This window comes from Aureobasidium pullulans (genome assembly GCF_000721785.1).
Source record: "Aureobasidium pullulans EXF-150 unplaced genomic scaffold scaffold_19, whole genome shotgun sequence".
Taxonomy (NCBI): Eukaryota; Fungi; Ascomycota; class Dothideomycetes; order Dothideales; family Saccotheciaceae; genus Aureobasidium; species Aureobasidium pullulans.
The window spans coordinates 305,460-330,871 of NW_021941039.1; the positions used below are offsets into that span (position 1 = coordinate 305,460).

General features: G+C 49.4%; 10 protein-coding genes across 10 annotated transcripts; 7 read left to right on the top strand and 3 right to left on the bottom strand.

The window, feature by feature from the left end:
- Positions 1–3,340: 3,340 nt before the first annotated feature.
- M438DRAFT_324690 (monosaccharide transporter) lies at positions 3,341–5,370 on the top strand (the record flags this gene model as incomplete). Its single annotated transcript, XM_029903068.1, has 7 exons — positions 3,341–3,474; positions 3,526–3,659; positions 3,711–4,220; positions 4,273–4,397; positions 4,453–4,518; positions 4,569–4,927; positions 4,979–5,370. The coding sequence occupies 7 exons, from the start codon at positions 3,341–3,343 to the stop codon at positions 5,268–5,270; spliced, it is 1,620 nt and encodes a 539-aa protein (XP_029757562.1). The 3' UTR covers positions 5,271–5,370.
- Positions 5,371–5,760: 390 nt separating this feature from the next.
- Positions 5,761–6,510, bottom strand: M438DRAFT_338150 (uncharacterized protein; the record flags this gene model as incomplete). Its single annotated transcript, XM_029904087.1, has 1 exon — positions 5,761–6,510. One exon carries the CDS (start codon positions 6,508–6,510, stop codon positions 5,761–5,763), a length of 750 nt encoding a protein of 249 aa, XP_029757563.1.
- Positions 6,511–7,082: 572 nt separating this feature from the next.
- M438DRAFT_358090 (uncharacterized protein) lies at positions 7,083–8,634 on the top strand (the record flags this gene model as incomplete). Its single annotated transcript, XM_029907234.1, has 2 exons — positions 7,083–8,386; positions 8,463–8,634. 2 exons carry the CDS (start codon positions 7,083–7,085, stop codon positions 8,632–8,634), a joined length of 1,476 nt encoding a protein of 491 aa, XP_029757564.1.
- Positions 8,635–9,388: 754 nt separating this feature from the next.
- Positions 9,389–9,977, top strand: M438DRAFT_358091 (uncharacterized protein; the record flags this gene model as incomplete). The annotated part of the gene is made up of 2 exons (XM_029907235.1): positions 9,389–9,909; positions 9,965–9,977. The coding sequence occupies 2 exons, from the start codon at positions 9,389–9,391 to the stop codon at positions 9,975–9,977; spliced, it is 534 nt and encodes a 177-aa protein (XP_029757565.1).
- An 862-nt stretch (positions 9,978–10,839) lies between these two features.
- M438DRAFT_257476 (uncharacterized protein) lies at positions 10,840–11,325 on the top strand (the record flags this gene model as incomplete). Its single annotated transcript, XM_029899731.1, has 1 exon — positions 10,840–11,325. A coding segment is annotated over one exon (486 nt), but the record flags the coding sequence as incomplete, so codon positions are not given.
- Positions 11,326–13,209: 1,884 nt separating this feature from the next.
- Positions 13,210–14,065, top strand: M438DRAFT_358093 (uncharacterized protein; the record flags this gene model as incomplete). The annotated part of the gene is made up of 3 exons (XM_029907236.1): positions 13,210–13,216; positions 13,471–13,882; positions 13,975–14,065. 3 exons carry the CDS (start codon positions 13,210–13,212, stop codon positions 14,063–14,065), a joined length of 510 nt encoding a protein of 169 aa, XP_029757567.1.
- Positions 14,066–16,375: 2,310 nt separating this feature from the next.
- Positions 16,376–16,777, top strand: M438DRAFT_338155 (uncharacterized protein; the record flags this gene model as incomplete). The annotated part of the gene is made up of 1 exon (XM_029904088.1): positions 16,376–16,777. The coding sequence occupies one exon, from the start codon at positions 16,376–16,378 to the stop codon at positions 16,775–16,777; it is 402 nt and encodes a 133-aa protein (XP_029757568.1).
- A 424-nt stretch (positions 16,778–17,201) lies between these two features.
- M438DRAFT_358094 (uncharacterized protein) lies at positions 17,202–18,893 on the top strand (the record flags this gene model as incomplete). The annotated part of the gene is made up of 2 exons (XM_029907237.1): positions 17,202–18,703; positions 18,758–18,893. The coding sequence occupies 2 exons, from the start codon at positions 17,202–17,204 to the stop codon at positions 18,891–18,893; spliced, it is 1,638 nt and encodes a 545-aa protein (XP_029757569.1).
- Positions 18,894–19,469: 576 nt separating this feature from the next.
- Positions 19,470–21,126, bottom strand: M438DRAFT_358095 (uncharacterized protein; the record flags this gene model as incomplete). Its single annotated transcript, XM_029907238.1, has 2 exons — positions 19,470–19,548; positions 19,703–21,126. The coding sequence occupies 2 exons, from the start codon at positions 21,124–21,126 to the stop codon at positions 19,470–19,472; spliced, it is 1,503 nt and encodes a 500-aa protein (XP_029757570.1).
- Positions 21,127–21,562: 436 nt separating this feature from the next.
- On the bottom strand, positions 21,563–25,304 carry M438DRAFT_358096 (uncharacterized protein; the record flags this gene model as incomplete). Its single annotated transcript, XM_029907239.1, has 5 exons — positions 21,563–21,761; positions 21,817–23,136; positions 23,175–23,538; positions 23,774–23,907; positions 23,956–25,304. The coding sequence occupies 5 exons, from the start codon at positions 25,302–25,304 to the stop codon at positions 21,563–21,565; spliced, it is 3,366 nt and encodes a 1,121-aa protein (XP_029757571.1).
- Between the last annotated feature and the right edge of the window lie 108 nt (positions 25,305–25,412).

Below are 25,412 nucleotides of genomic sequence, written 5' to 3' on the forward strand. Positions count from 1 at the left end.
GACGATAAGAAGATGACTAAGTTTAGAGACCGGATTATAGAGCAGATGTAGAAGGATTACAAAGAGCTAATTAGTTAATGTAACTTAGAGCAATATTTACACGTAAGAGACTATCACTTTAACTAAAATCCTTAACTTCTAGCTCTAGCAACGACATTAACTTCCTCTTCTACGACTACTAGCCCTATCTACTTTATTACGAAGGCCTTCCGCGCAGCTGCTAGTAATACTAGAAACAGGCGCGCATTGTTTCCCTCTACTAACGCACTTAAAGCAGCGATCTAGTTATTAATATAGAGGTGCGAGAATTCCTTATAGAACTCGCGAGCAGTATTAGTAATAGGATTAAAGGCTATAATCTCATTACTTCTACTCTATTACTTACTTATTATATCGACACGAGCAGCGAACTCTTAATTCGGAGTAAGTCTCTTCCTCGTAACGACCCCTCTAGGTGTTACTAACTATCGTTTCCTTGCGCTAGACTTATTAGTCGTCGTCTCGTCCTCCTTATCGTCGTCTCCGTTAGCATCTAGTATCGCCGAGGCCTAGATCTCTATTACCTCGCGCGCGTATAAGCCCGTTACTATTATGCCTTCGAAGAGGAAGTCTAGCTACTTCTTACGCTCGAGAGGCGCAGTTAAGAAGCGCCGGCCTTCTAGGTGCTTTAAGAAGTAATCTTCTATTACTTAGTTACTTAATGTCGGCAAACTAGTGTCCTTATCTTTAGTCTAGCTAGAGTTGTTTGTTATATGCCTCTAACACCGCTAGAGCCCTCGAAACTATGTTACCTTGTCGTTATACTTCTTCTTGTTTACGATCGCCTTCTACGCCTCTAGAGTCTTCTCCTTTACCGCTTTAATGACGATTACCTATGCTTCCGCCTTCTAGTTTGTGCCTACTCTTTTTCCTTAGATTATTTAGTATTCTAGCCTATCGAGGAGTTCGGCGATTATAGCATCGGTCTATATAAGGTACTATAAGCTACTTCCGCTGTCGCTTAATGTCGAGATTATAGACTAACTACGAGGGGTCGGCGGCGTAGTACCGAGTCTCCCTAGTAGATTCGAGGTCGGGAATAATTAGCGAGCAGGTGTTAGTAACTAGCTGATTTCTCGTCCTTTAATAGACTTAGTAGGGGTCATTAATAGCATACGACGACGGAGCTGCTCGGCCGACGAGGGCGACGGCGACATAGCTATTAGACGAGGGTCTATAACACTCTCATCGCGTAGCTAACTAGCCGATTTCGAGGGTAGTAGCATCGAGGATTCCATGGTTTTTATCTTCCTATGTTCCTTTCTTTAAATTAGCTCGTTTGCTAACAACTACCACCAGAAATCTACGCCGCAAAGAAGATCACGTGGGTAATCCGAAACGCCGAACCGAACGCTCATGTCGACTTCCAAAGTAGTCTACCATACGCTAGATAAACCTTACTAGCTACGGCCAAGAAGCTGAATTCGAAGTCGCTAGTCGCGAAACCGAACAGGGCCGTAGTACGGCCTCGTTTGTCTATGCGAGATGAGCAAAAGAAGATGTTCCGACACGGGGAATTGAACCCCGGCCTCCTCGGACCTGGTTGTTCTTTCGAACTGTTTGAGAGCGAGAAATCCTAGCCACTAGACCATATCGGATGTTGTTGGTGAGAATTGCTTGTGTTTGTTTATGTACTCTGGCGTCACCCCGAGATTTGGCCGCGATGGCTTCTCGGTCGCAAGGAAGGTGGGGCGCCTTCTTCTTTCTTCCTACGACGAGCACAAGTCAGGATAGAGTGCACAATGCACGACACAGGCGGAGCGACATTTTTCGATTAGCGGCAGCATCATATTCCCGACGAGGCTTCAGGAACCAGATGCGACCGAGGGAGCGATGCCGGTACCTCAGATGACGGCTGCACGCATGAGCGCTTCAAACCCGTCAGCCTCCAGCCTGTGAGCCTTGCGAGGATCGTGCATCATGGCGCACTCTTCCAAGAGGCATCAAGCCGTGAAAGACTACCCTTGGGGACTTGGACTGCTGTCGCCCTGCGGCACTGAGCTACTCGTCCTGTCTTGAAGTGACTGAATGCTTTGTTCGAGTTTCTCCTCGACCCGCCCAAGGCACTCCGCAAACAGGACTCGACAAGCTTCAGCACCATCTTGACCATCTCTTTGCAAAATCTTCATTCGAGAAGAGAGTTCCTTGGCCCGTGTATTTGTAAGACTGGAAGCGACCGATGAAAATTGCATTTCGCTTGGTCTTCTCAGCCGGCGACATGGAAGATGAAACAAAGTTTTCTAGACATTTCCTCAGGAAACGGCCGTGGAGGAGGAAACAAAAAGTGTCTGGGGGAGCCGACGCCCTATGAAGGTACAACCATCGACGAAGTCCTTTTCTCTCGTTCCGAAACCATCTCCAACCTTCAACGTTTTCTGTGGGTGACATTCCAGCTCGTGGAGAAAGTTCTCCATAAACTCTGATGAAATGAAGGAGGTCGGAAAGCATGGTTAAAGTGGTGAGAAGAGGTGGAACGGTGGAACGGTGGTATATGCCAAGCAGAAGAATGTCGACGCCTTTTGCTTGGCCGATCGTCTGGGCGTCGAGCTTGGGTGGTGAGCAAAGAGTCTGGTCCTCGTTAGTGATTAGAAGAAGTACGCCCTGTCGCTAATGATGTGTATTTAGACCTTTGTAGTCAGCGGTCGGGTGGTCCTTGAAGTATGCTGGTTTCGGGATTGACCGTCTTTGCCTCCTTGGTGGGTTGACTTGCGCGACTGGCTCTGCGTTGGAGATGCTCTTGCTAAACAAGTTTGCTCGAGTTCAGCCTGTGCGACAAGACGAACGTCGTACAGCAGGGTCCAGGAATAGACCACGACACAAAGAGATAGACAGCATCCACGTGGAATTCTTCTGGAAGAAAAAGCAGATAGAGTTTGCTCAGATTAAGTTCGAGGAAAAGAACGATGTCCATGTCCGGTGGCTTGCAACATCAACGCGGGGATCCCACATGATCGAAAGAAGGAGAGAAGGAAAGGCAAGGAGCACCGACTGCCTGACGCGAAAGGCTGTTCTTGCCCAAACCCGGGGCGCTGTCGACTTGCAACTTGTGGAACTTTGTTTGCTTCCACTTTCCCGTTCACCGCGCCTTGAAATTTACACCAGTGTATAAATGTCGCTTCCTACCCGCCCTCCTCGTCCTAGAGGCATCCACATCCCCTCTATCCCAGAGGAACCCGTCTTTCCAGTCAACTTCAGATCCTCCACCTGTCAAGTCTGTCCAGAGTGTGGTGGTGACTTGCACGACGCCGACCATATCCATCCCATTCCACCCGCAAGCTCTCCTGAGAGAGACTCAGTCAAGATGGCTCCCCCTGTTCTCCGTGGCACCGCCGATGTCGATCGCATCGAAGCTCCCGTCACGGCAAAAGCCTACATGATGTGTGCTTTTGCTTCCTTCGGAGGTATCTACTTCGGTTACGATATTGGCTGGATCTCGTAAGTTGCACGCATGCCGTTCATCTCTCAGCCCAACTGACATCATCATAGCGGTGTCATGGGCATGAAGTATGCCATCCACACTTTTACCGGTCTTCCTTACAACACCCCCGCCGAGGACTTTGTCATTTCTGCCAGTGACAAGTCCTTGATCACCTCTATCCTGTCCGCTGGTACTTTCTTCGGTAAGTCTTCTGTACCTTCGGCTCATTCCTCATTATGCTAACAGCATGCAGGTGCTCTCGCCGCTGGTGACATTGCCGACTTCATCGGTCGTCGTACCACCATCATCATCGGTTGCCTCATCTTCATGGTCGGAGTCATTATGGAGATTGTCGCCACCAGCGTCTCTCTTCTCTCTGCCGGTCGCTTCATCGCTGGTCTCGGTGTCGGTTTCGAATCGGCCATTGTCATCCTCTACATGTCAGAAATTTGTCCCAGGAAAGTTCGTGGCGCCCTGATCGCCTGCTACCAGTTCTGCATCACCATCGGTCTCCTACTCGCCTCTTGCGTTGTCTACGGTACTCAGGATCGTATGGACAGTGGCTCTTACCGCATCCCAATTGGCATCCAGTTCGCCTGGGCTCTGATCCTTGGTGGTGGTATCGCCTGTCTGCCCGAGTCGCCTCGTTACTTCGTCAAGCAAGGCCAGCTCGAGAAGGCTGCTAAGGCTCTGGCTTCCGTCCGTGGTCAACCTGTCGACTCGCAGTTCGTCCAGCAGGAGCTGGCTGAAATTGTCGCCAACCGTATGTCTTTCCTCCTTTGGGCTTCTGCTTACCGACACTGACTCTTGCACAGACGAGTACGAGCTTTCGGTCATCCCCCAAGGCAGCTACCTCTCATCCTGGGCCAACTGCTTCAAGGGCTCCCTCTGGAAGGCCAACAGCAACCTCCGCCGTACCATTCTCGGCACTTCCCTCCAGGTCAGTCTTGACTTCTTCCTCCTCCAGCGTCCTACAGCCACTGACTCTCCCACAGATGATGCAGCAGTGGACTGGTGTAAACTTCATCTTCTTCTTCGGCACCACCTTCTTCCAGCAGCTCGTAAGTTTCTCCATCCAGTCATTCCTCTGCCTACCGTCTAACAAAAGCAGGGCTCCATCTCAAACCCCTTCCTGATCGGTCTGATTACCACTCTCGTCAACGTTCTGTCTACCCCCATCTCCTTCTGGACCATTGAGAGATTTGGCCGTCGCCCCCTGCTCATCTGGGGTGCTCTTGGTATGCTCTGCTGCCAATTCTTGACTGCCATCCTCGGTACTGCCATCTCTTCCGACAATGACGCCGCCACCAAGGCTCAGATCGCTTTCATCTGTCTTGCTATCGCCTTCTTCGCCTCCACTTGGGGCCCTGGAGCTTGGGTGTTGATTGGTGAGATCTTCCCTCTGCCTATCCGTTCCCGCGGTGTCGGTCTTTCGACGGCATCCAATTGGCTCTGGAACACCATCATTGCGTAAGTCTTGCCTACCTCATTATCAGAGACACATGCTGATTGAAGAAAAAGGGTTATAACGCCGTATATGGTGGACCCTGATAAGGGTAACCTCGGCCCCAAGGTGTTCTTCGTCTGGGGAACCCTCTGCACCTGCGCTTGCATTTACGCATACTTCCTCGTCCCCGAGACCAAGGGTCTTTCACTCGAGCAAGTCGACAAGATGCTTGAGGAGGTCAACCCTCGCAACTCTGCTGGCTGGAAACCCACCACCACTTTCGCCAACGAGATGGGCTTGACAAAGGGCGGTGTCTCTAGTGAGGAGATCGTCGTGGATGTCGAGAAGAGAGGCTCTGTCCATTGATTTCACGCGACAAAGGTTTGAAAGGACGGCGACTCTCTCGTGAGTAGTAGTGAGATGAAGGATTGCTCTTGTTCCTGCACGGCAGTAGATATAACACGGCACTACATAGCTCTGATGTTTAGTATAAACGTCTAATGGCTTAGCTTAATACACAAGAATGAGAGATATTGCTATAGAACACTTGCACTGTCTTGACCTGCCACGTTACAGTTCTGCATCTTCTAGTCCGTTACTAATACTGCTATTATAATGTACAATAATGTCCACACGTAGAGCTAGAGCAAGGGAGAGGGCGTCAAATAGTCGCTCTCTGCGGACGAAGTACTCGTTTTTCAAAGTCATTGTGCATTTTGATAGGGCGGAAAAATACGCAATCGCCACGGCAAGAGAGTCGAACTGACAAAAGTTCAGCCAACTACGGTTTAAGTATAGCTCAATCAAACACTCTGCAGAGCAAACTCCCTATCTCTTTCCCTTTCAGAGTAAGGTTCTAGAGTCGTCCTAGCTCGCGGATCTTGTTGGTGACACTCTGCATGCTTTGGGTGTCGATGTCGTAAACATGCATAGTAAGAGACTCGAGTCGAGGAAGCGCGGACAACAAGTCGTCAATCGCAGTGAAGCGAATCACTATGTTCAAGGAACTCTGGGAGGTGAAAGGCTTCGGATTTGCCAACGCACAGGTCACTATGTCAAGGTCGAGTGTATCGGTGAGAGCGATGTGCTCGATGCAGGGGTGTTGTGCAAGGGCAATAAAGATCGAATATTGACCACGGACTCTGTCATTGAACTCTAGCGTCTTCAGAGCGGGACAGCAGGACACAATCGGGAGAAATTCCATATTTGAATCGCTCAGAGGCTTGACCCGTAAAGTCTCCAGGCCAGTGACTTGACAGAGAGCCAGAGTGAAGTGTCTGGTGTTGAATCCAACGAGTTCAACACTCCCGAGCTTTGGCGTAATGAGATGACTGATGTTGATAGTTTTTCCATCCCGACGGGTGCAAGCATTGTAGTGTTCATTCTTGGGCTGAGTGGTAGAGCTGGGGAACCAATCAGGTAGATCATGCCAGTATTCAGAGAACTTGATGGCGATGTCGAGAGCGTGGGCCATGTAGCTGGCCTTGATCTTTTTGTCGTCCATATCGAGCAAATTCTTGAAGCGCTGGTTGTTGAACTTTCTCCAATGCACGTTGATGGCGGGAATCTTGAAAAGTCTTGCAAGTCTTGATGCAGGCGAGGGCATCATCGCGTATCAGACAAAAGGTACGTGTAAGGGTCAGTCTGGTAGCGTAGTCGCTTCCATCCGCCATGGGGTGCGCAGGGTTGAGGCGCATCTTGTACAACTTCTCGATCAGCGTTTCCATAGTCGATGGATCCAGGAGTAATCCGAGCTCGGTTGATGCGCGAGATGCGACTGACAATCGTGTTAGTCAAGCAGAAGGGAAGAAAGGTTTGATGCGCGTACAAAAACTGCAGCGCAAGGTATGTGTTTTGTTGAACGAGAGCAAGAAAGCAACGATCGAAAGACGACGAAAGGATCTCGAGGACGGCGCGGTAAGCGAATGTCTGCTCCACCAAACGTTCCGGCATAGCAACCATTCGAAATCCAGGAGCCCACGTTTCGACGCTTTGCAATCATCGCCGGGTCTCGATACAACGCATGCTGGAATTCACGAACAACCACAACAGAAATCCCACGATCTGGCGCCATCAAATTCATCAAATTCATCTGCTCCTGCTCCTGCGCTATCACCTCCTGACTTATTTCATCAGCGTTACTGCATTTGCTCACACTCATTACGCGTGGTCGCAACCATGACAGACGGAGTTAACCATGCCCTCGAACAATCGCCTGAGCCTGTGCTAAACCCGGCGACTCCTCCTTCTGATGGATCTTCACCATTCGGCAACGTGCCTGATCATCTACTCGGCGAAGTCTTCCAATACCTGGACTCCAAGGATCATTGCAAAGCGGTCATGAAGACCTGCCAGCGCTTCACCGCACCAGCTAGAAATGTCTGCTGGAAGCAATCCGAAATGCGCAACTACATGGCACTGCTCAACATGAACGGCCGCCCGGACTTTGGCTACGCAAGGATGATTCGCTCGCAAGAGTTGGTCTTTGGGCCCGGAGGTCCCGACCCCTCGGCCATGCGCATGCCCCTTCCCCTTCTGGAACACCTTACCATTAGGCACGACCAACTGCACGTCCAGGTCAACCCAGTCGTCGTCAGCGGGTTCATCACCCCCCGACTCAAGAGCCTTGAGGTTCGCCACGGCAGAACGGACAATTTCATCCCTGCACTGGCTCAAGCTCAACAGCTTACCCAGCTCCTCATCCGCGAGGATGTCGAGGTGGTTGGTGGCGACCCTCAAGCCTTCGGCGATCTCGTCCGGTTAATGCCCTCCCTTACGCATGTTTCGACTGGGTCGCTTTGCTCGGGCCAGGTCTTCGTTGAACTTGCTCGCCTCCCCATCATGGAGCAACTCTCGATGTACAGTCACACAGACGTCGATATTGACGACACAATCCAGGCCCTGGAAGACCCCCAGGCCTTCAGTAATCTGAAGAGCCTATACATCACCATGCAGGCAAGCGCTGCCGCAATCCTCCTCCCACTTCTCCGCCGCCTCGAGGCACTCACGATACACATCAACTCCGTGCTCACAGGAGGCGAAGATCATGGGCAAATCATCCCTGAGATCTTCAACGCCTTACAAGATAAGAGCTTAGTAAGACTTAACATCTCCTTCGCCATGGAGGTCCAGACAAATGCCACAGCCGAGATGTTTGATCCTCTGCGTGCTTCAACTAGTTTGAAGCGACTGCTTATAACCCACAACTTTTTGGGAATGGAGAATATCAGTCTCGACCATGTGCTCCCTGTCTCTAGCCCCATCGAGTCACTTGTCATCTGGTACTTTGGCCACGACCTTGACATCGAGGCATTGACCCAAATCGGGTCCCGCTATCCCAAATTGCGAGAGTTGGACTTATTGGGCGACTTCGACTTGGATCAGCTTCCTCTCAACAACGACAACAGCAACGGCCCCTTATTCCCTGCCTTACAGAACTTGAGCTTGACTCAAACCAGCCAAATCCTGATCGAAGAAACCGCGTAAGTCACTTCCTCCCTTTCGCTTTAAGTTTGCCACCTCTGCGAATTACTTTGCTAATGTAAAACCGTACAACAGAGATGCTCAAGTTAGATCTTGGGTTGACAAGTTATTTGCCATTGCTCCTAATTTGCAATTCTTCGAATCAGTTGAAGGGTCCCTACACCCCAGTGTCAAGATGCGGTTCCTGCGACAAACAAACGGCATGACCAATTGTTTTTGGTCTCATCGATGGACCATTGATGATTGACCAGTCCTGAACGTCGAGGATCGAGCAAATCAACTTCAGCCTATATATAAGACCGAGGCGAGGAAGTACACATCTTATTCGAGCTCGATTTTGTATTGAGCGCAGATGATGTTGGCGGAGGAAATAATAGCGTGTCTTTTTTTATTCCGGTCGCAGTTCGAGCCAGTACATTCTGCCCCAACGTTACACTGTCTTCACGTAGCTTGATCTCATGGCGTACGCTACAAAACCCAAAACCGGTGCAATCTTTCGAAACTGTGCCTCAAAAATGCAACAACAAAGCACAAAGATCTTTTAATGAGAAACAATCCCATTGTCCAGCGTTGTCCTTTGTGCCCTCGTTGCTGATCTTCCATGGAACGCCACAGTGCTTTGTCACTCAAGATATAGATCCCCTTGCTTGAGAACAAGTCCATTGTTCCAGAGCTGATGAGCTAAACCTAGACAGCGCAGACTGCTGAACTTCTACTATCCTTGCCTCTCTCGACGTGGTCTCGCATTCAGGCCCATTCTGCAGCCTTTGTGAAACAAACATCGAACTGCAGACATTCTTTCTCTTCATCGAGACACGAAAGAAATGCAAAAATGGTTGACGGGTGCTTGCGAGTGCTTGAATCAATACTTAATGCACCATCCCTGCTCCTCCTAGTCTGCTTTTCTTCACCATCAATACCAGACACACTCACACTAGCACCAACAACGAGGAAACGAAGACCAACAACACAACCAGATCAAAAAGCAAGTACTCTTCACAATGTCGTTCTACGCCGACCACTACTTCAACACTTGTCCTACTCCATACTTCTGTCGCCCCACTCCAATCTCCATCACCATCACTCCAATCGCCTTCGCCACACCCTTAACACCCTTAACACCCTCCTCTCCGTACCCCCATCCCGTCGATGCAGATGGCGATGTCGTCATGTGTGACAGCATAAACTACGACCCGGACACTGACACACCTATGCCTGACGCCCCTCCCCCTACTTCCATTCCCATCCCTACTACCCCTTCTTCTCCCCCCAAGCCCCCTACAAAGCCTAAGCCTACGATCAAGTTGAACTTTGCTAAGAAGCCAACTGTTTCTGACACTGGCTCGCCGGCTCCAAAATCGCCTACTAGTGCTGCTGCTAAAAGCCCGACGAAATCTACTGCGAGAAAATTCAGGGGTAGCAAAAGTGGTAAGAGTAGTAAGAGTAGTAGTAGTACTGCTCTGTCTCCTATTGCCGAGAATCCTACTAAACCTGTTAGAGGTATGGAGAGGTATTATAGAGGGTAAGTGTGTTTGGGCTAAGATGGAACTTAATTGACAAGAGATATAATTTGACAGATTAAGATACTAACCTTCGCGAGGCGTGTATGATTACTAGAACAACGAACCAGGTGTTTGGTTATGGTCAGGAATGTTAGGATGGCTGTTTCTTGCGATTTAACTTCTCTTCCAAATATGTATTGAATATGAAACCTTTTTTGCTGACGAATTCTTCCTTCTTCCAAACTTGAGATGTGAGACGTGTGACTTCTGAACTTACGATACTGGCTGTGAATGTAGTGATAAAGTAAATGGACAGGTATCTGGAATTGTAGAGACATATAATCTCAACATGAGGTCTCGATACCAATTAGCACCTATCGCTCAATGTGTTCCCTCCCAAGAGCGGGAGTTCTATTGGAGAATTCAGCCGGATGTTTCACACAGAGTGATCCATCGAGTGCCCGGGAGGATGAGCCAACGACTTCTGAATACCAGAAGGATATTGAGAAACTTGTCTTCAGCAATTTTTACCTTCCTTTGAATCTGTGAGTGAACCATTTGTCGAGTCCACCCAGAAAGCCCTTTTAGGAACACCGAGATAGTGGTTCGACCTTAAGCTACCCTCAATTGACGGATCCATTCCTCGATTTCGAGGCTTCTTTGTTAAATGATTGTCTAGAGTCTTGACTTGGCCTCGATATTATATTATGATAAGAAAAAGTGAGCGATATGGGTGGTGGCTGCCTAACGCGAAAATGATACTTATAGGTCTTTCTTTCCCAATTCTGAACTTCTTCTCTTCACAATCATCACGAACAGCAATCAACACAGACACAACACTTCAACCAAGCCTCCAAACCGCAGCATTGGACTTCTCAGGCCCCTACTGCGACGTATGCTCTCAGTCCGGTCTCACGCTCATTTTGCCCTGCACCAATTGTCGTTGGTGCATCGACTGCATTCAATCCCACTTCACGCTCGCCATCAAAGACAAGACCATGTGGCCTCCTACTTGCTGCAGTGACGCTCCTATACCCATCTCATTCGTTCAAGGTATGCTGACTCCCGACAGATACGCCACTGTTCTTCGCCGCGCTCAGGACTGGGCTCTGCTGACTACTCCACCAATCTATTGCGCCAAGCCTTCTTGCTCCAAGCATCTCAATCCTTCCTTTAGGCAAATCAGTCCTACCATTGACAACAACATCTCTTGCCCTGACTGTCAGACTCAGACCTGCACAGCATGCAAAATGCTGTCCCACAACGGTCCTTGTCAGCCTGACACAGTCAGAGAGCAGCTTCTGGCTCTCAAGTACGCACCCTGTCCCTTCTGTGGAAACATGATCGAGCTCATCGCCGGTTGTCAGGTCATGACTTGTGTTGAGCCGTGTAATCGCAAGTTCTGCTACCTCTGTCATCGTCTCTTGAACAAGTGTAGGGGAACTTGTGAAGCTTCTTGGGCTTTTGCGATGGAGCACGCTGACTAAATCATCGTCCCTCCTGCTGATGTTGCATTGGCTACTGCCGAACAGGCTTCAGAGTAAGCACGCGATGGTCTTCTTGGTTTCTGTCATCTTCTCTACATCTGCTGCATTTTTGCCGTGTTCCTCTGTAAGGCTGCTAGATCACCTTTTGCGACATCTCCAATAGATCTTGCTATTCTTCTACTCTGCTGTCTTCGAAATCGGCGTTTTCGGAGGTCATCGGTTCTCTTTTACATCAATCAATATTAATCTTTGTCTTCATTAAATGTCTCACTTCTTATTCTTGTGACTGAGAACTGTTATGCCTGCCTTTGTGAATCCATGTATCGTGATGGAAACGAATGAAAACCGAGCTTTGAGTGTTGCAAACTTATTATTAAGCTGCTGACAAACATGTGCGAGGATTGATTCATGCAGGCAAGAACAAAAGACATGATTGATGCATCTAGAAGTTTCCACCAATTTTGCAAACCAGTAAAAGTGCGCGGTGAATCAAGAACGGTATTAGCAATCATTTAGGGGAAGAGCCTGTCTTTGTGCATGAAAGCAGAGCGATAGAAGATTTTGGTTGGCATTATCCCTTTCGAGAAGGAGCAAACAACATGAGCTCTTTGTCCGCAGCAAACAAACCAGGATATATATGGGCAAGTGCAGACTGTAGAATTGAGATTCTTATGTGCCAGACAACTGTCAATCAGCTGATTGCCACAATCACCGAGCCAAAACACCCTCCTATTCCATATGTCCAGATCACCACTTCATCATCTCCCTCCTATCGACTTAAGTCTCAGATTTCACGGTAACGCTTGACACTCGTTCCACTGAGATATTGGTACACTGTAACAAGCGCTTGGCCCTGTGTACTGATCGATGCTGCCCTCGTCCCTCTTCCTGCACTGGTGTCTCTCACACACCTCACCTTTGCCGTCAGGAGCAAAGCTTCTATCTGAAGATCTCTGAATGGGCTTCGCCACCCGTATATAACAACAACTATGGCGACCTTCCTCGCCTACAATGTCTCACAACCAGGTCCCCAACGTCAATCAGCAAGGTATGCTCTACCCAAGATTCAATTCCGCATCAATGACCTCACTGACCAATTGTAGCACAGTAAGATGCCGTCGCTGCCACAGCCCGCGTTCGTGACAGTGCCTCTTCCGCCTCCGGTCCCTCAACAGCTTTCGCTCGCCAGTCGTATGCCTTGGACACAACAGAGAAAGTCCGCACGCATCGCTAGCCAGGACAATCGCTCTTCTTCTCCGTTTCTTCGATTGCCCTAAGAGATCAGGCACATGATCTTGAAGATGTACTTTGTTTCGACTACCTATAGGTACGAAAGTGGACACGCAGCAGCTAACGACGGATTCTGTGTCTCGATGTGCGGATGGTCGCCCCCTCTTCATTCTCTTTCTAGATACTGTTTCGAGCGATCAACCTAAGCCGACTAGTATTTCGCCCTCCGGCCCATCTCTTGCTAGGGGTGTCCCATCAAGGTTTCTACTAACTTCCCGTAAACATCTCTTCTCCGTTGCTTTTTCTCGAAGAACGAAGATCAAGATGGCTGGAAAGAAGAACAACAAGGCTACTGGAAAGCCCAAGGCCCTGACCATGTCATCGTCGTCTCGTATCTCTACCGCTAAAGACTTGCGCAATGATCTACGATGCGCTGACCGAACAAGCCATTGACGAAGACAAACGCGCTTGCATAATTCTGTAAGACTTGTGAAAGAATTACTTCCTCACGGGAACACGCCCCAATATCTATCGCCCCGCCGTCTAGCTTGTATATATCTTCGTCCCTAGGTCCCCTGCAATGACGCAGTCGACAATGGCATCATGGCATGTAGGTGGAATCCAGCCAATCCAAAGCACCCTACGAGGCCCGTACGACTTCGTCCAACTTATATAGACCTATTCGGTCGTTCACTGCCTGAGGAATGCGCGGTGGTGTTGTCAACTCCCTAGCAACAGAACCTACGCCATCTGTACCCTTGACACGTTCGACTCTCAAACATTTTCGACTTACACGGAGAAATTCATTTTCATGCGCTCGACGTAGTATATATTTCTTCGGTCCACGACAACCCTCAAACTCAGTGGTATCGAGACTTACAGCAAATCTGTCGGAGGCATACGAACCAACACGCCACAAACACCAGAAGAAAAAGCCGCCGAACTCGCCGCCCTTGATCAAAAACTCTACAAAGTACAACTCGCAACGAACGAGTCCATGTCGCTTGTTCCATGGAGAGAAGATCGCGTACACATTGCACCTGTTGCAGACATCATTGACTCGATCTCCAGGGCTGCTCCCATTACTCCGCTCGATGTTCATCAGGTTCCTTACACCTTTCCGGACCAAGTGTCTTCCTGATTTGCGGGAAGAGGCCACTACATCCTTGCCTAAGGTGAATTTAACAGCGGACAGCGACGTGGTCTACATTAACACCACCGTCACCGGCGGCTTGATATGCCATCAAGGCCTCCAAGATGCGCACAACCTTGACACGTACGTATATTGTAATTCCTTGTTTCCCTTTCTTGTCCACAATCACCCCATTCACTCTCCCATTCGCTTGATGATGTACTGACACCGAACAGCGGCGTGATATATAATGACACCACAGTCACCGGCACCTTCATGGGACATCAAATCTTCGAAGATGCATACAACCAAGTCACATCCGCTTGATGATGTACTAACACCGAACAGCGGCGCCATCTATATTGACACGACCATCACCGGCACCTTCACGGGCCATCAAGTCTTCTAGGATGTGTACAACCAGGTCATCCGCCAGGAGCTGTTGGTATTGCGCGTTCCTGAGATGGCTCACCGCAGAGTAAAAGAGATCGACTCAGTGGTTCGAGTGCCTGTGTCAGACCATCTGGATCCTTGAATAGTCCTCACCTTGTATTCGAGAAGGTCGCCAGTTTCAACCCGAACGTGATTGAGCTCTACCTGGTTGGCCCTTGCGCACCATCTCCTACTCGCTCGCCTAGCCTCTTCATGCACGGCATCACAGGAGCCGAAGATCACGAGCAAATCATCCCTGAGATATTCAACGCCTTATAAGACAAGAACTTGAAGCAACCCTGCATCTCCTTCGCCCTAGAAGTCCAAATGAATGTCACAGCCGCAGCCTTCAATCCTTTGCGTGTTTTGACAAGCCTAAAGCGATTGACCTCGCTCCAAATTACTGATGCTAGCCGCGTGGCATCAAACGCTGGTTCTTCGCAACCTTACAACTTACATCAAACACAACACTTTCTCTATCTTATAGACGCCGATCTCGCGGTCCACTCGGAGTTGCATCGCATATTTTCCACAAAAGTCGGCTAAAACTTGAGCTTTCTCCCCACAACTTTGAAGCTTAGCCGCAGGTATAACTTTCACAGTGTGCTTTCAGGAAAGGTCAGCGGCATGAGCTACTTTCACACGGCAGTGCGATCTCAGAATGTATTTGCAAGTATATAAGATGCAAGAAATCTGGAGAGCGATCTGCATTCGCTCAAGCTTGGTTCGACTCAGGGTCGCTCAAGAGTCAAGACTCAGCGTCACCTGGGAAGTCGAGACCTCACTCTCATGGATTTGTTCAAGCAAGGTCATCCTGCTAGCAAGCAGAGGGTGTGACGAGTACCAAGAGAACCCGAGACCAGTCAACTTCAAGAAGGAGCAGCTAAACATCAAGGAGCAAAGCCATTAGCGATGAAGCGAAGAAGACGCTACTTGATGGTTTAGTGATGAAATTCACCAAGCACGAGGACTTCGTTGTCTTTATGACCCAAAAGGTCAAGATGTTCGGACTGCCCTCCCCCATTCAGCAAGCACGAGGACTTCTGAAGATTTTTCACGCGCTCGAGAGTGTCAAGACCACCCTCACAAGTTGTTGTTTCACTGGCAGAGATCCCCTTCGTCTTAAGGTCCAAGTCACCTTGAGCGCTTCGAGGTCGTTTCTGGCTCCATATTGTACGGTTCCGGCTGCAACAACTTTTTCGACTTCTTCTACTAAACGCTTCCCTCGTCTACCTAGAGAGGCTAACTCGATGGCCGATTACGAAGCTACCCTCTAGCGGGGCCGCCCTTATCCTTCCTGTATTTTACCTCTACGTAACGTTATATTAGCATGGAGTCCACGGCGACGCCTATATGGCAGAAGATGACGACGACTCCACTTACAGGTCAATCGCTCGAAGCGCTGCCGCTAAATATGGCTAGAGTATCACAAGTTACGCGGGTCCGGGAGCTCTCGCCCTGTTTCCAATGGAAACTTGGGTTCTCATACCCGAGAATGTCGAGGAGTCAACCATGCTCAACTACCGTCTCGTATGCAGCACACTGTACAAGTCTGCAAACAAGACATTTCTCCTTACAAGATTCGCTACAAGAAGATGTCTTTCAACTCTTAGCCTCTCGAAAAGTATCATAGAGCTACGATTCTGGTTCCTCGCTACCTCAAGAGTCTTGGTCACTGAACGACACACTCTCTGCATAACTCGACCGTGTTCCTGCTACCACGAGGACGACAAATTGCAGCTTAAGGCCATGCAGGACGAGATGTATAATGTTGACTAGCCTAGTGAGATTGGCGTCGCGAAAAAGCGATCGAAGGCCAAGACCAGTCATCACCTGCCTCCCAAAAAGACATGGCTCTTCGAGGAAGAGAGTGACAGTGAGGATGAGCAGGAGGAAGGGCAGAAGAAGGAGCAGGAGAATGTTTCCTTGGATTCGTCAACTTCCTCTGCACTCCCGCAGACTTGGACCATGGGGTAATACCCACCATTCTTGTTGTCCACGACCGTAGCACGAAAGGTTGTGACGAAGAGATATTGAATGCACTCGGTGTTGGCACGTCATCGATATCCAGCCACTGGCCGAAGACCGTGCTTCAAAAATCGTACCTTTTGGCACGTCGTCGACACCCAGACGCTGGCCCAAGACTTCAGGCCACACCGTCGAAGGGTCAAAAGTGGTTTTGATGAGGTGTGCGGCCTTGGACAAATGACGACTCAGTCAGAGATTGCCCACACTCCCAACGATCGTCCCCTGCACCACAATGCACAGGGTAACGCTTGGGTTACGAGTCACTCCATGATCATCATGGTGGAGACAAGAGCCTCTGAGCTCGGGATGTCAGTGATGAATGGTGTGGTGGGCATTGCTTTCCTCACCCCTCGCCGCCCTTCGCACCTGCGCCACTCCAGCGGCTCGCACACTCCCGGCTCTCGCTACGAGGCTGGATCACCTCGCAACCCCTTTCCCGGTCCTGGTTCTCAGTTCCGCCCTCGTCACGAAGCCGCCGTGTCGGTTCACACCCCTCCCGACGCCCTCCTCAACGGCGCACTCGTGGCCTCGGCCGAGCGGATGCATCGCGTGCGCGAGCAGCTGCAATTACGAGATTAGTCGAGTATGCGGTGCAATCGGCAAAGCACTGCGAAATGTACTTACTTCCAGACACAAGTGGCATTTGTAGATGTTCGTTCGCCAGAAGACCTTCGTCACACAATACTTCTGGCCTAATCTCGAAGTTTTCCACCTGACCGACTACGACCCCATCTCAAGGATGTGAAGTACATGGCAGGAACCAAATACGGAACCAACCTTCTTTGGCGTGAATCAAAGAAATGTCCGTAAGGCAAATTCTTTGTTACAAAAGCTAACTGGCGATCTAGCAGGATCATGCAAAATGTTAGACCCCGGATCCGGCCTATCAATGAATCTGAAGATTGCCATCAGTTTCCCACGAGTGAAGCCTTTTAGGACTCGATGTCATTCGATCTTGAGCATCAACTGATCTTTGCGCAAAAACCGCTCCCTAGTGCACACCATGAGCCGATTTACCAGGCAGGGAGATCCTGTTACGCCTCCGAACCGCAACAGAGGCTTACAAAGCAACCAGTCATCCCCTTACAGGGGCTCTCCAAAGAGCAATGCAGAAACAACGTCGTCCCCTGAGAATAGGCATCTTCTTGGTATTGATCCGATGGACATTGATGATGGGGATTTTGCATCCGGTGTCCCAGTATCAGGCATAGGGTCGGCAGCGACTACCTTGGCCTCGACTGCGAAGCCTTTACCCGATCTTCTCCATCTGCCAGATGAATTAAAACTCATGGTAATTGGGAATCTGGAGCCACAGAGTAAGACCACATTCAATCTTGCTCTGACTGTCAAAGAGTTGAAATGGATGGCAATGAGACAGCATTGGTCGATCATTGGAACCAAAAACGAATCGGCTCTCACAAGACTTCAGGCGGAGAACATCACTACGCAGCAGAACTACGTCGGTTTGATTCAGGACCTGACAATCAGAACAGATCTTCCGGTAGACTTTTCGCAATGCAGATTCAATAGTCTCCAAAAGCTCGTTGTAAGGGCACCCGACGAGTCTACCTTCGACTTGGATCTTTCCACGTTCCTTGGACCGAGCTTGACCGATATAAACCTCAAGCTAAATTTGAATAGGCAAGGTCCATGCATCATAAATTTTCTGCCGGTAATGAACAGATCTCCATCTCTCAAGTCTATACAATTCGGCCTACCTTTTCACAACACTCACCCAGATCATTTGCTGAAAGCCCTTGAGTCTTGTCCAAGACTTGAGACAGTACGCATCCATAGCCAGAGCGAGGATCTCATGGACGAATACGTTTGGAGATATCTGGCCATAAACCACACGCTGCGGAACTTTCTTTGGACCGGATTGGTCGATGTTCCATTCTTGGCTACAGCACTGGAAAACATCCCTCATGGGCAGGTTCTGTTCTCCAACGTCACCCACCTGTACCTGACAATCACATCAGGCGCAGCGGCCAAGCTCTTCCCACACCTGCAGAACCTGACGAGCTTGGCTCTTGTCATCAGAGACCACGGCGACATTCTCGAATGTGTAGCGCGCTTGAACAACCTGAACAATCTGCACATCGAGTACGACTTGGATACTGATCTTACTGTAGCGTTACTCGCCCCTCTCCGCCACATGAATCTCACAAGATTCGTTCTCAGGCAGGACAATAGGTTCACACTGGATGGTTCTGCCATTCCGTTGTCAGCATTGCCGAACCTCTTTGGCTCTCATGCGACTATGGAACGTCTCGAATTCGCATGGCAAGGCAGTTCGTACTTTGACGACAATGCTCAAGACGTCCTGTGGGCTCTGGGCCGAGTCTATCCAAAAGTGAACTGGTGCTCCCTCACCGCGGCCTCTTTGCCGTCGAATTTGGGGCCTTCCAACGCTTATCAAGCTTATCCAGCTTATCCACCTATGTGGCCTAGTCTGCGTCGTCTTGACCTGTGGGAAATGATCGAGCCAGACTATGCAGATAACTAGTAGGTTCCATTCTTTACTCATGTTGTCGAGTTATACTAATGTGATTAATCTAGCGCCAACTATTGCACTCATTTTGCGAATCAGATCATTCTTCATCTCCCAAACGTCAGCAAAATCACGGTAGCTCACAAGAAGCCATTCTGCACGAGAATCAGAAGAGAGTGCTCGAGCTTGGGCAAAATCATATAGCACATAGAAAAAGACGTTCGCGAGGTCGGAGGATGGTTGTACTAGACATTCACCGAGAACTCAGTGGAAGTAGAGAGAGCTTATAGCGCATGCGATCTTTTTGGTTGTTCTCGTTGAGGCGTAGTATAATGAATGATACACAAGAAACAAGGATGCTTCATATAAGATCACTGTGTTGGTACACATTCTCCGGGCTCTTGAAGATTAAACAATACTTCGGCCTCTACATTAATGGCGATATTCCCCTATCGTCTCCAATTTACTGCACGGAAGGAATGTATAAATGCTGCAATCATCGAACCTTTTCTCCCGCCTCGCTCAATTGTTGCACTCTAATAGTCTTGTCTGGAAAATGACAGGGGCTATTGTCTTTCTTAACACTCCTCGTCCATGAAAATGTCTCAAAAAGCAGTCGATCTGAGCTCTTAGAACACTTGATATACCTGTCTAAGCATTATGCAATAAGCGGGACCAGTTGCGATCGACGACAAGGACTCCGTCGAGGGTCACCCGGGTGCTGACAGAGAGCTGCTCTAGATCGCTATATATGACACAACTTTGTTCGATTTAAGAAGCCTACGCTACAGAACTAGAGCCTATAACACTGTTAGGTGCGTATTCGGGGTTAATGATATGAAAATCGAACAATTCATATCTACAGTAAGTTGAGTTAAGTTTCAAATCCAGCATTTTCAAATTCGGGAATAGCCTCTTGGTATTCACTGATCCACGCCATCGGTCACGATATCTAGCACACAGGTATTAGTTCGGTCTCCAGGCTTTACAATTCTTGTTCAACTTTAACTTACCCCGTGGCTTGATCAGTGTGTGGAAGCGTTTCCATGACATAGTTGAACGTCAAGTACTCCAACTTTGGAACCAAGGGCCCTACTACCGCGGAAACCTCTGCGGAAGCAGGGCGATAAACTGACACACTCATGGTAAGGCTCTCCAATTCCGGGTATGCTTTACCGATGATATCCATGACACGAATGGTGTCATTAACAAGGTACGCAGATTGATGCCAGCCAAACTCGAGGTGTCGAAGGGTCTGTTGAGATCCGAAGATGTGGCTTAGCTGGTTCATTTGGATGGCCGAACCGTTCACCGTGCAATGCGGATTCCCATCCTCATCGATCCGATAATCTGTTTCGATGTGAAGGCTAGTAAGATTCATGTCTCGCAAACCGGACAGGGTACCCCAGTCGAGTCTCACAGCGTCCGGACCAGTTTCGGTGCTTCCCGCAGCCCTGATATACAGCATGTCCAGGTTCTTCATCTCTCGAACTGACCTCAAGATATGAAGATTGTTCTGGTCGTATCTCAAAATCAACAGTGTGATGCTCTGCATGCGAGGAAGGAGCAAGGACCCAGCCACGTCCGAAAGATGGGCATCGAAACCGGTGAGACCAGTGAATAGTTCCTCATCTTCTTTCAGATCTTCCATGGTCTTCGCTATGGTGGCTTCATCGATAGACCTACCCCAGTCGAATTCTTGGATTCGGTCATTTTTTGCGAGATAGGCGAAAAGCTCAGGACTCATAAGGGGCCTTGCGTTGTAGCCGATCTCAAAAGTGTCCACCAGAGGACATGCTTTGAGACCTTCAACCAGATCCTGAGGATGGGCGTTGATAATAGTGCCAGTCAACTTAATCTCCCTCAAGAACGGTGCTCTGCTGAGTTGAGGCAAGAAGTTGCTGACAGTCCCATGGGTGAGCGCTGGACCTCCTATTCTGATCGACAAATATTCCAGCTTTTGCTGTATGAATTGTGCAATCGGCAAGTTCACGTGAGGTCCTACGCCACAGGTGTTCACCTCAAGCTCTCGCAGCTTCTGGAAGGCCAGATGCGAGAGGTCAATGCCATTGGAGGTGTTGACGCGGAGAACTTTGATCAAGTCTGCGTACAGCTGCTGCCTGATTGCCGGCACTCTCTCTACCAACTGCTTTATCCGCTGGTCATCGATAACGGTCTCCCAAAGGAATGCAATAGAGTAAGTCCAAAGAGTCTCGCTCCGTGTGGCCATGTTGCGAAGCTCTGGGTCGCCGAGATACCTGAGGATGTTGATTTGAGTTTCGTTCGGAAGCCTGTCCCAGGGCGCAACGTAGCCATCAACGGGGAGGGAGGGGTCCCTGGTGTTCACTCCACTCATTACTTTCTCACGCTCACGTCGCATGGAGGCGCTTAGGAAGGGACTGTGCCCTGAGCCCGCTGAGTTGCTGGATCTGCTCATCCTGGAGTAAGGTCTGAAGACAATAAATTTCCGAAGCTTCTGCTGGATGTGGTAAAGGAGTGAAACGGTAAGAGCGTAACTACAGGTCCATTTATGTATCGTGGGATTTTGTCGAGGCTCATTGACAGTTCAAAGAGATTTCCGCATCCGGCGGTCATTCGGGCTTTCGACCGTCTCAGTGTTGACCAAGTCGTGAAGGCTGGAACAATGAAACAGCGTTGATCAACCGAAGGTGGGCTCTGGCACCCCGACTGGTCTGGAACTACCTTACGTCGAGGTAACACACTCCTTGGCTCTCATCCAAGGTTGTAAAGATGGCATGAACACACTTTTGGTCAAATATTCGAACGAACAAGCTGCAATTTCCAAGTCTTGGTACATATTGGTCTCTATTTACCACCATGATCCATCATCAACCACGCCAGAAACTCATGCATCAACGGTAAAGGACATAACGCGGAAACATGTAGAGATATTCCCACCCAAGCCGGGCCATATTACGGCGCATTCTCTTGATGCGTCGAACATCACGAAACACAAATTTGGTAAAGTCCTGGTCATTCACTGATTCCAATACCGACAGATTTGGAAAATGGTAATCGATCTTTTCGGCAATAATGCGAACGTCACGATTACTAGACAATGTTGTTAGTACAAGACAGGTGTCGAAAAGATGATCTAATCACTTACTAATTGGTATTCTGGGGTGGTTGAGCTGGCTGCGCAATCCTCTCAATGGTCAGAACCCTCAAGTTCATATTCAGGGGTAAGTCCGGGGTTCGTAGGAAGTCGATGGCGGCGCAAGGGGCGACCAGGGTGAGCTCACGCACGTTCGGGTAGAAACGGGCGATCTTCTCGAGTACAAGGTGAGGGCTATACTGCAGAAAAGACATGATATGTGCTGAAGAAGAGCTTCCTTGCCACGCGAAAGTAAGCTCTGAGAGTGTAAGATGGTTGCCGAATAGATAATCCAGCTGGTCAGCCTGGATTTCAGACCCGTCTATCGCAGCGCCGGCGGCCGCATTTATTTTGAATCTTTGCAAATTCATGTTCTGGAGGCCAGCTAGTACGTGACGATTGAGGGGCATACTCCTCATGCATTGAAGCTCAAGGGTTACCAGTCGAGGCATTTCTGCGACCCAGGTAAGAATGTCGCTGGGCTCGGAGATGCGGAGACTCATCGCCTCTGTTGCTTTCATCCGGGGGAACAGGAGCTTCGCTGCAGAGGGGTTGACGTGTAGATATACTGTGGCTAGATGGTCGAATATAGTTCGATGCGCAGGTAGCGAGGCGATCGTAGGTTCCAAAAGAAGATGGCCAATCTCAGCACCGAGTTCAAATTCCGAGAGGCGGGCTACGAGGGCGAGGTGTGCAAAGACAGCCGGATCTACGAGAGACATTGATTCGCCGGCGACTTTGAAGATCTCCAACAGCGGGCAGGCTTGTAGTGCTCTGAGCAGCTGGACGCTCGTGGCATTCTCGATCTTGATGCCGATGTTAAGCTCCTTGAGACACGGTGTTTGGGTCGCCAGCAGTGGTAGAATGTTAGACACCAGTCCGTGGCCTTGATCAACTTGTAAATTCAGAAGTACGAGTTCTGGCTGGATGAAACCGTCGATGTGGGCGACATTGGTCGTTCCTGGTTGGACGCCCTTCTCAATGACATGCAGTCTGTTGAGATGAGGAAATCTCAATCCTCTAAAGTCGTGCCCATCGATTATCCAAACATGAAGCTCTCGCATCCGATCTACGAATTGCTGTCGCTGCTGCGGTGGGTAGATGAAGAGATATGCTACATGTTCTGGGTGCTCGGCGATTTTCCATATCTCTGACAGAGCTAAGTCCCGGAGCGCTCTTTCGATTTTCGAGAGTTTGAAAAGTTCCTTTAGGTCGACGAGGTGTACAATCTCGGCCCAAACCTCTGGCAAAAGACGTGCGGCAGGGGTGCCCGCGGGCGGAACGATGGTATTCATTTGGTTCAAGCGCTCTATGACGATCTGATTGAATTGACTTGCAAACGAGCAGAGAAACCGACAGCAGAAACGCACTTGATTGACATCGTCTGTGATCTGCTTGTTCGACGCAGATTGACCGGATTGAGAGAACTGTACAAAGAACTGACACCTTGGATGGATGGAACAAAGGCGTCAACCTTGGCCTCCCTTTCCCTGCAAAAGAATCCTCGACCCTGACATATGAATCCAACCTTTCTGCGTGGATCGAGACAAACGCACAAAGGCTGCAAATTCACGTGTGCGCAGAAAGAAAAAGGTCTCTCTGATTTCTTGGTCGACAGGTACGGACTGAGCCGTATGACGAACAAAGAAGCACTTCTGTTTCCGGGATTGACGAAGCCGCCCCTGAATCTGACCCACAGCGTGTACCCCCATTCACGAGTAGCTTCGAGAATGGCTGAACAGGAAGTGTTGGTAGCTTGGCTGCCTGTTGTCAACTTACATCATCATCATCACCCTGGCACTGCAGAAAGGAAGGTAAACAGTAAGATGGTTTGATACCTGGTCTACATCGAATCAGAAACAGAAATCACGAACAAGTACAAGATCAAATCTAGCATGATACGAAACACAAAGAGAAACGCACAAAACAGCAGAAGACATAAAAATATCTCAAGATGGCGGCGGTTTACTGGCGGCGATCAGAGCAGCGACAGAATTGTCAAAGTACTCATCGTCACGGCCTCTCATTCTGTGGCTGACCAGCTTTTCCAATTTCGGGCAATGCCACCTTAGCAAGTCATGAACCTCCTGCGCGCCACGGCACCTAAAATCGTCAGTCGGCTATTCAATCAGAAAATGTACCAGTACTCACATCGGATCTGTGCTAGGGTTCATCGGCAATGTGTGGGGAGTCGGCGCAGATCCAAAAGGCACTTGGAGCATCGAAAGACTCAACTTTCGCAGATTTGGAAATATAACATCTTCTCCGCTGTGGTATAGCTCGAAGAGGGGTAGATGCATCGTTGCGCCGTTGAAAGACAGATTAAAAGGCGCCCATCGGCCACGTAAACTGAGCTCCCTCAAACCTGGACACATGCGACCTACACGATCGAACATGGCCACGGATGAGAACTTGTTGCCCTCATTACGGTTGTCCCAGTCCAGTCGAATTACTTTGAGTTGACGGAATTGCACCAGAAATGCCTCCACCGCGAGGAGCGTGATTCTCTGTACGTTGTAGCCAAGCGGCGGTGCGCGCATCTCCAGATGTGTCAGATGCCTCATGGCTGCCATATCAATCAACATCTGGTAATTGACCAGAGCGAAGTCCGGTGGAGGGATTTGAGTTTCCAGTGCGAGTCGCTTGAGATTGGGTAATCTCCGTATATGGTTCAGAACACCGTCTACCAATGTGGTCACACTAAGGTCGAATTGCTCGACTGTGTCCATAATCTCACTCTGTATCAGCGTTCGAGCTCCTTCTTCCGTCATGGTGAGAACGGCCTTCTCCAAGTTATTGAATGCGTAAGGAACGGTGTCTCTAATCGTTTCAGCCAGATCTTGGTCGATCTCGAAGTCCAGAACTACACCCTTGATCAAAGGCATTCTGGCTATCCGGATTACAGTGTTAGCTTGAACAAGATCTGAAGCTCCGCGAGATACCCCAATGTATTGAAGGTTGGTCAAGGTGTCGAGGACTGTCATGAGCTGGTCTGGCGTGGCATCCTGTATATGGCGGTACAGTTCGAGGCGGGTTAGATTTGGACACTGCCCAAGATTCAACAAGTAGTTGTCCGGTACAGACACTTGAAGAGGTGGCATAGTATGACCTTCGATACAAAGTTCCGTTAGTCTCGGACCGAAGAACTGAGAGACGTTGAGATTGCATCCTGGAACCCTTCTAGGGTGACGAATAGCCAAAGACCGCAGGTTGCGAAAATTGAGATGCCTCGTTTCGTGTTGACGGCTTCGATGGCCATAGATTTCAAGCTCTTGAATATGATTGATGAATGTTTGCCGATCCGCACGACGAATTTCCGTGGGATTCATCAGGTGATCGAAGCCGAGTGGTCCAACGATTTTCCACTTCTCTTCCGTCGCTAGGGCCCTCCACCCGCTGTGTACCAGCGACATGTTGAGCAGATCTGTTGCATCTGATTCTAGATTCTCGAGTATTATCCTTTTGATCTCCGGCGGTATAGCTAACATTGGTGCACTCATCTTGGCGAGACGGGTTTTCGTGTTCAATGGATGAATTCAGTAGATGTGTCAGGCTGAAGTTCTGATTCTGGATTATCTGTCGGCCAGCTTTGATATGCACTTCTGGTG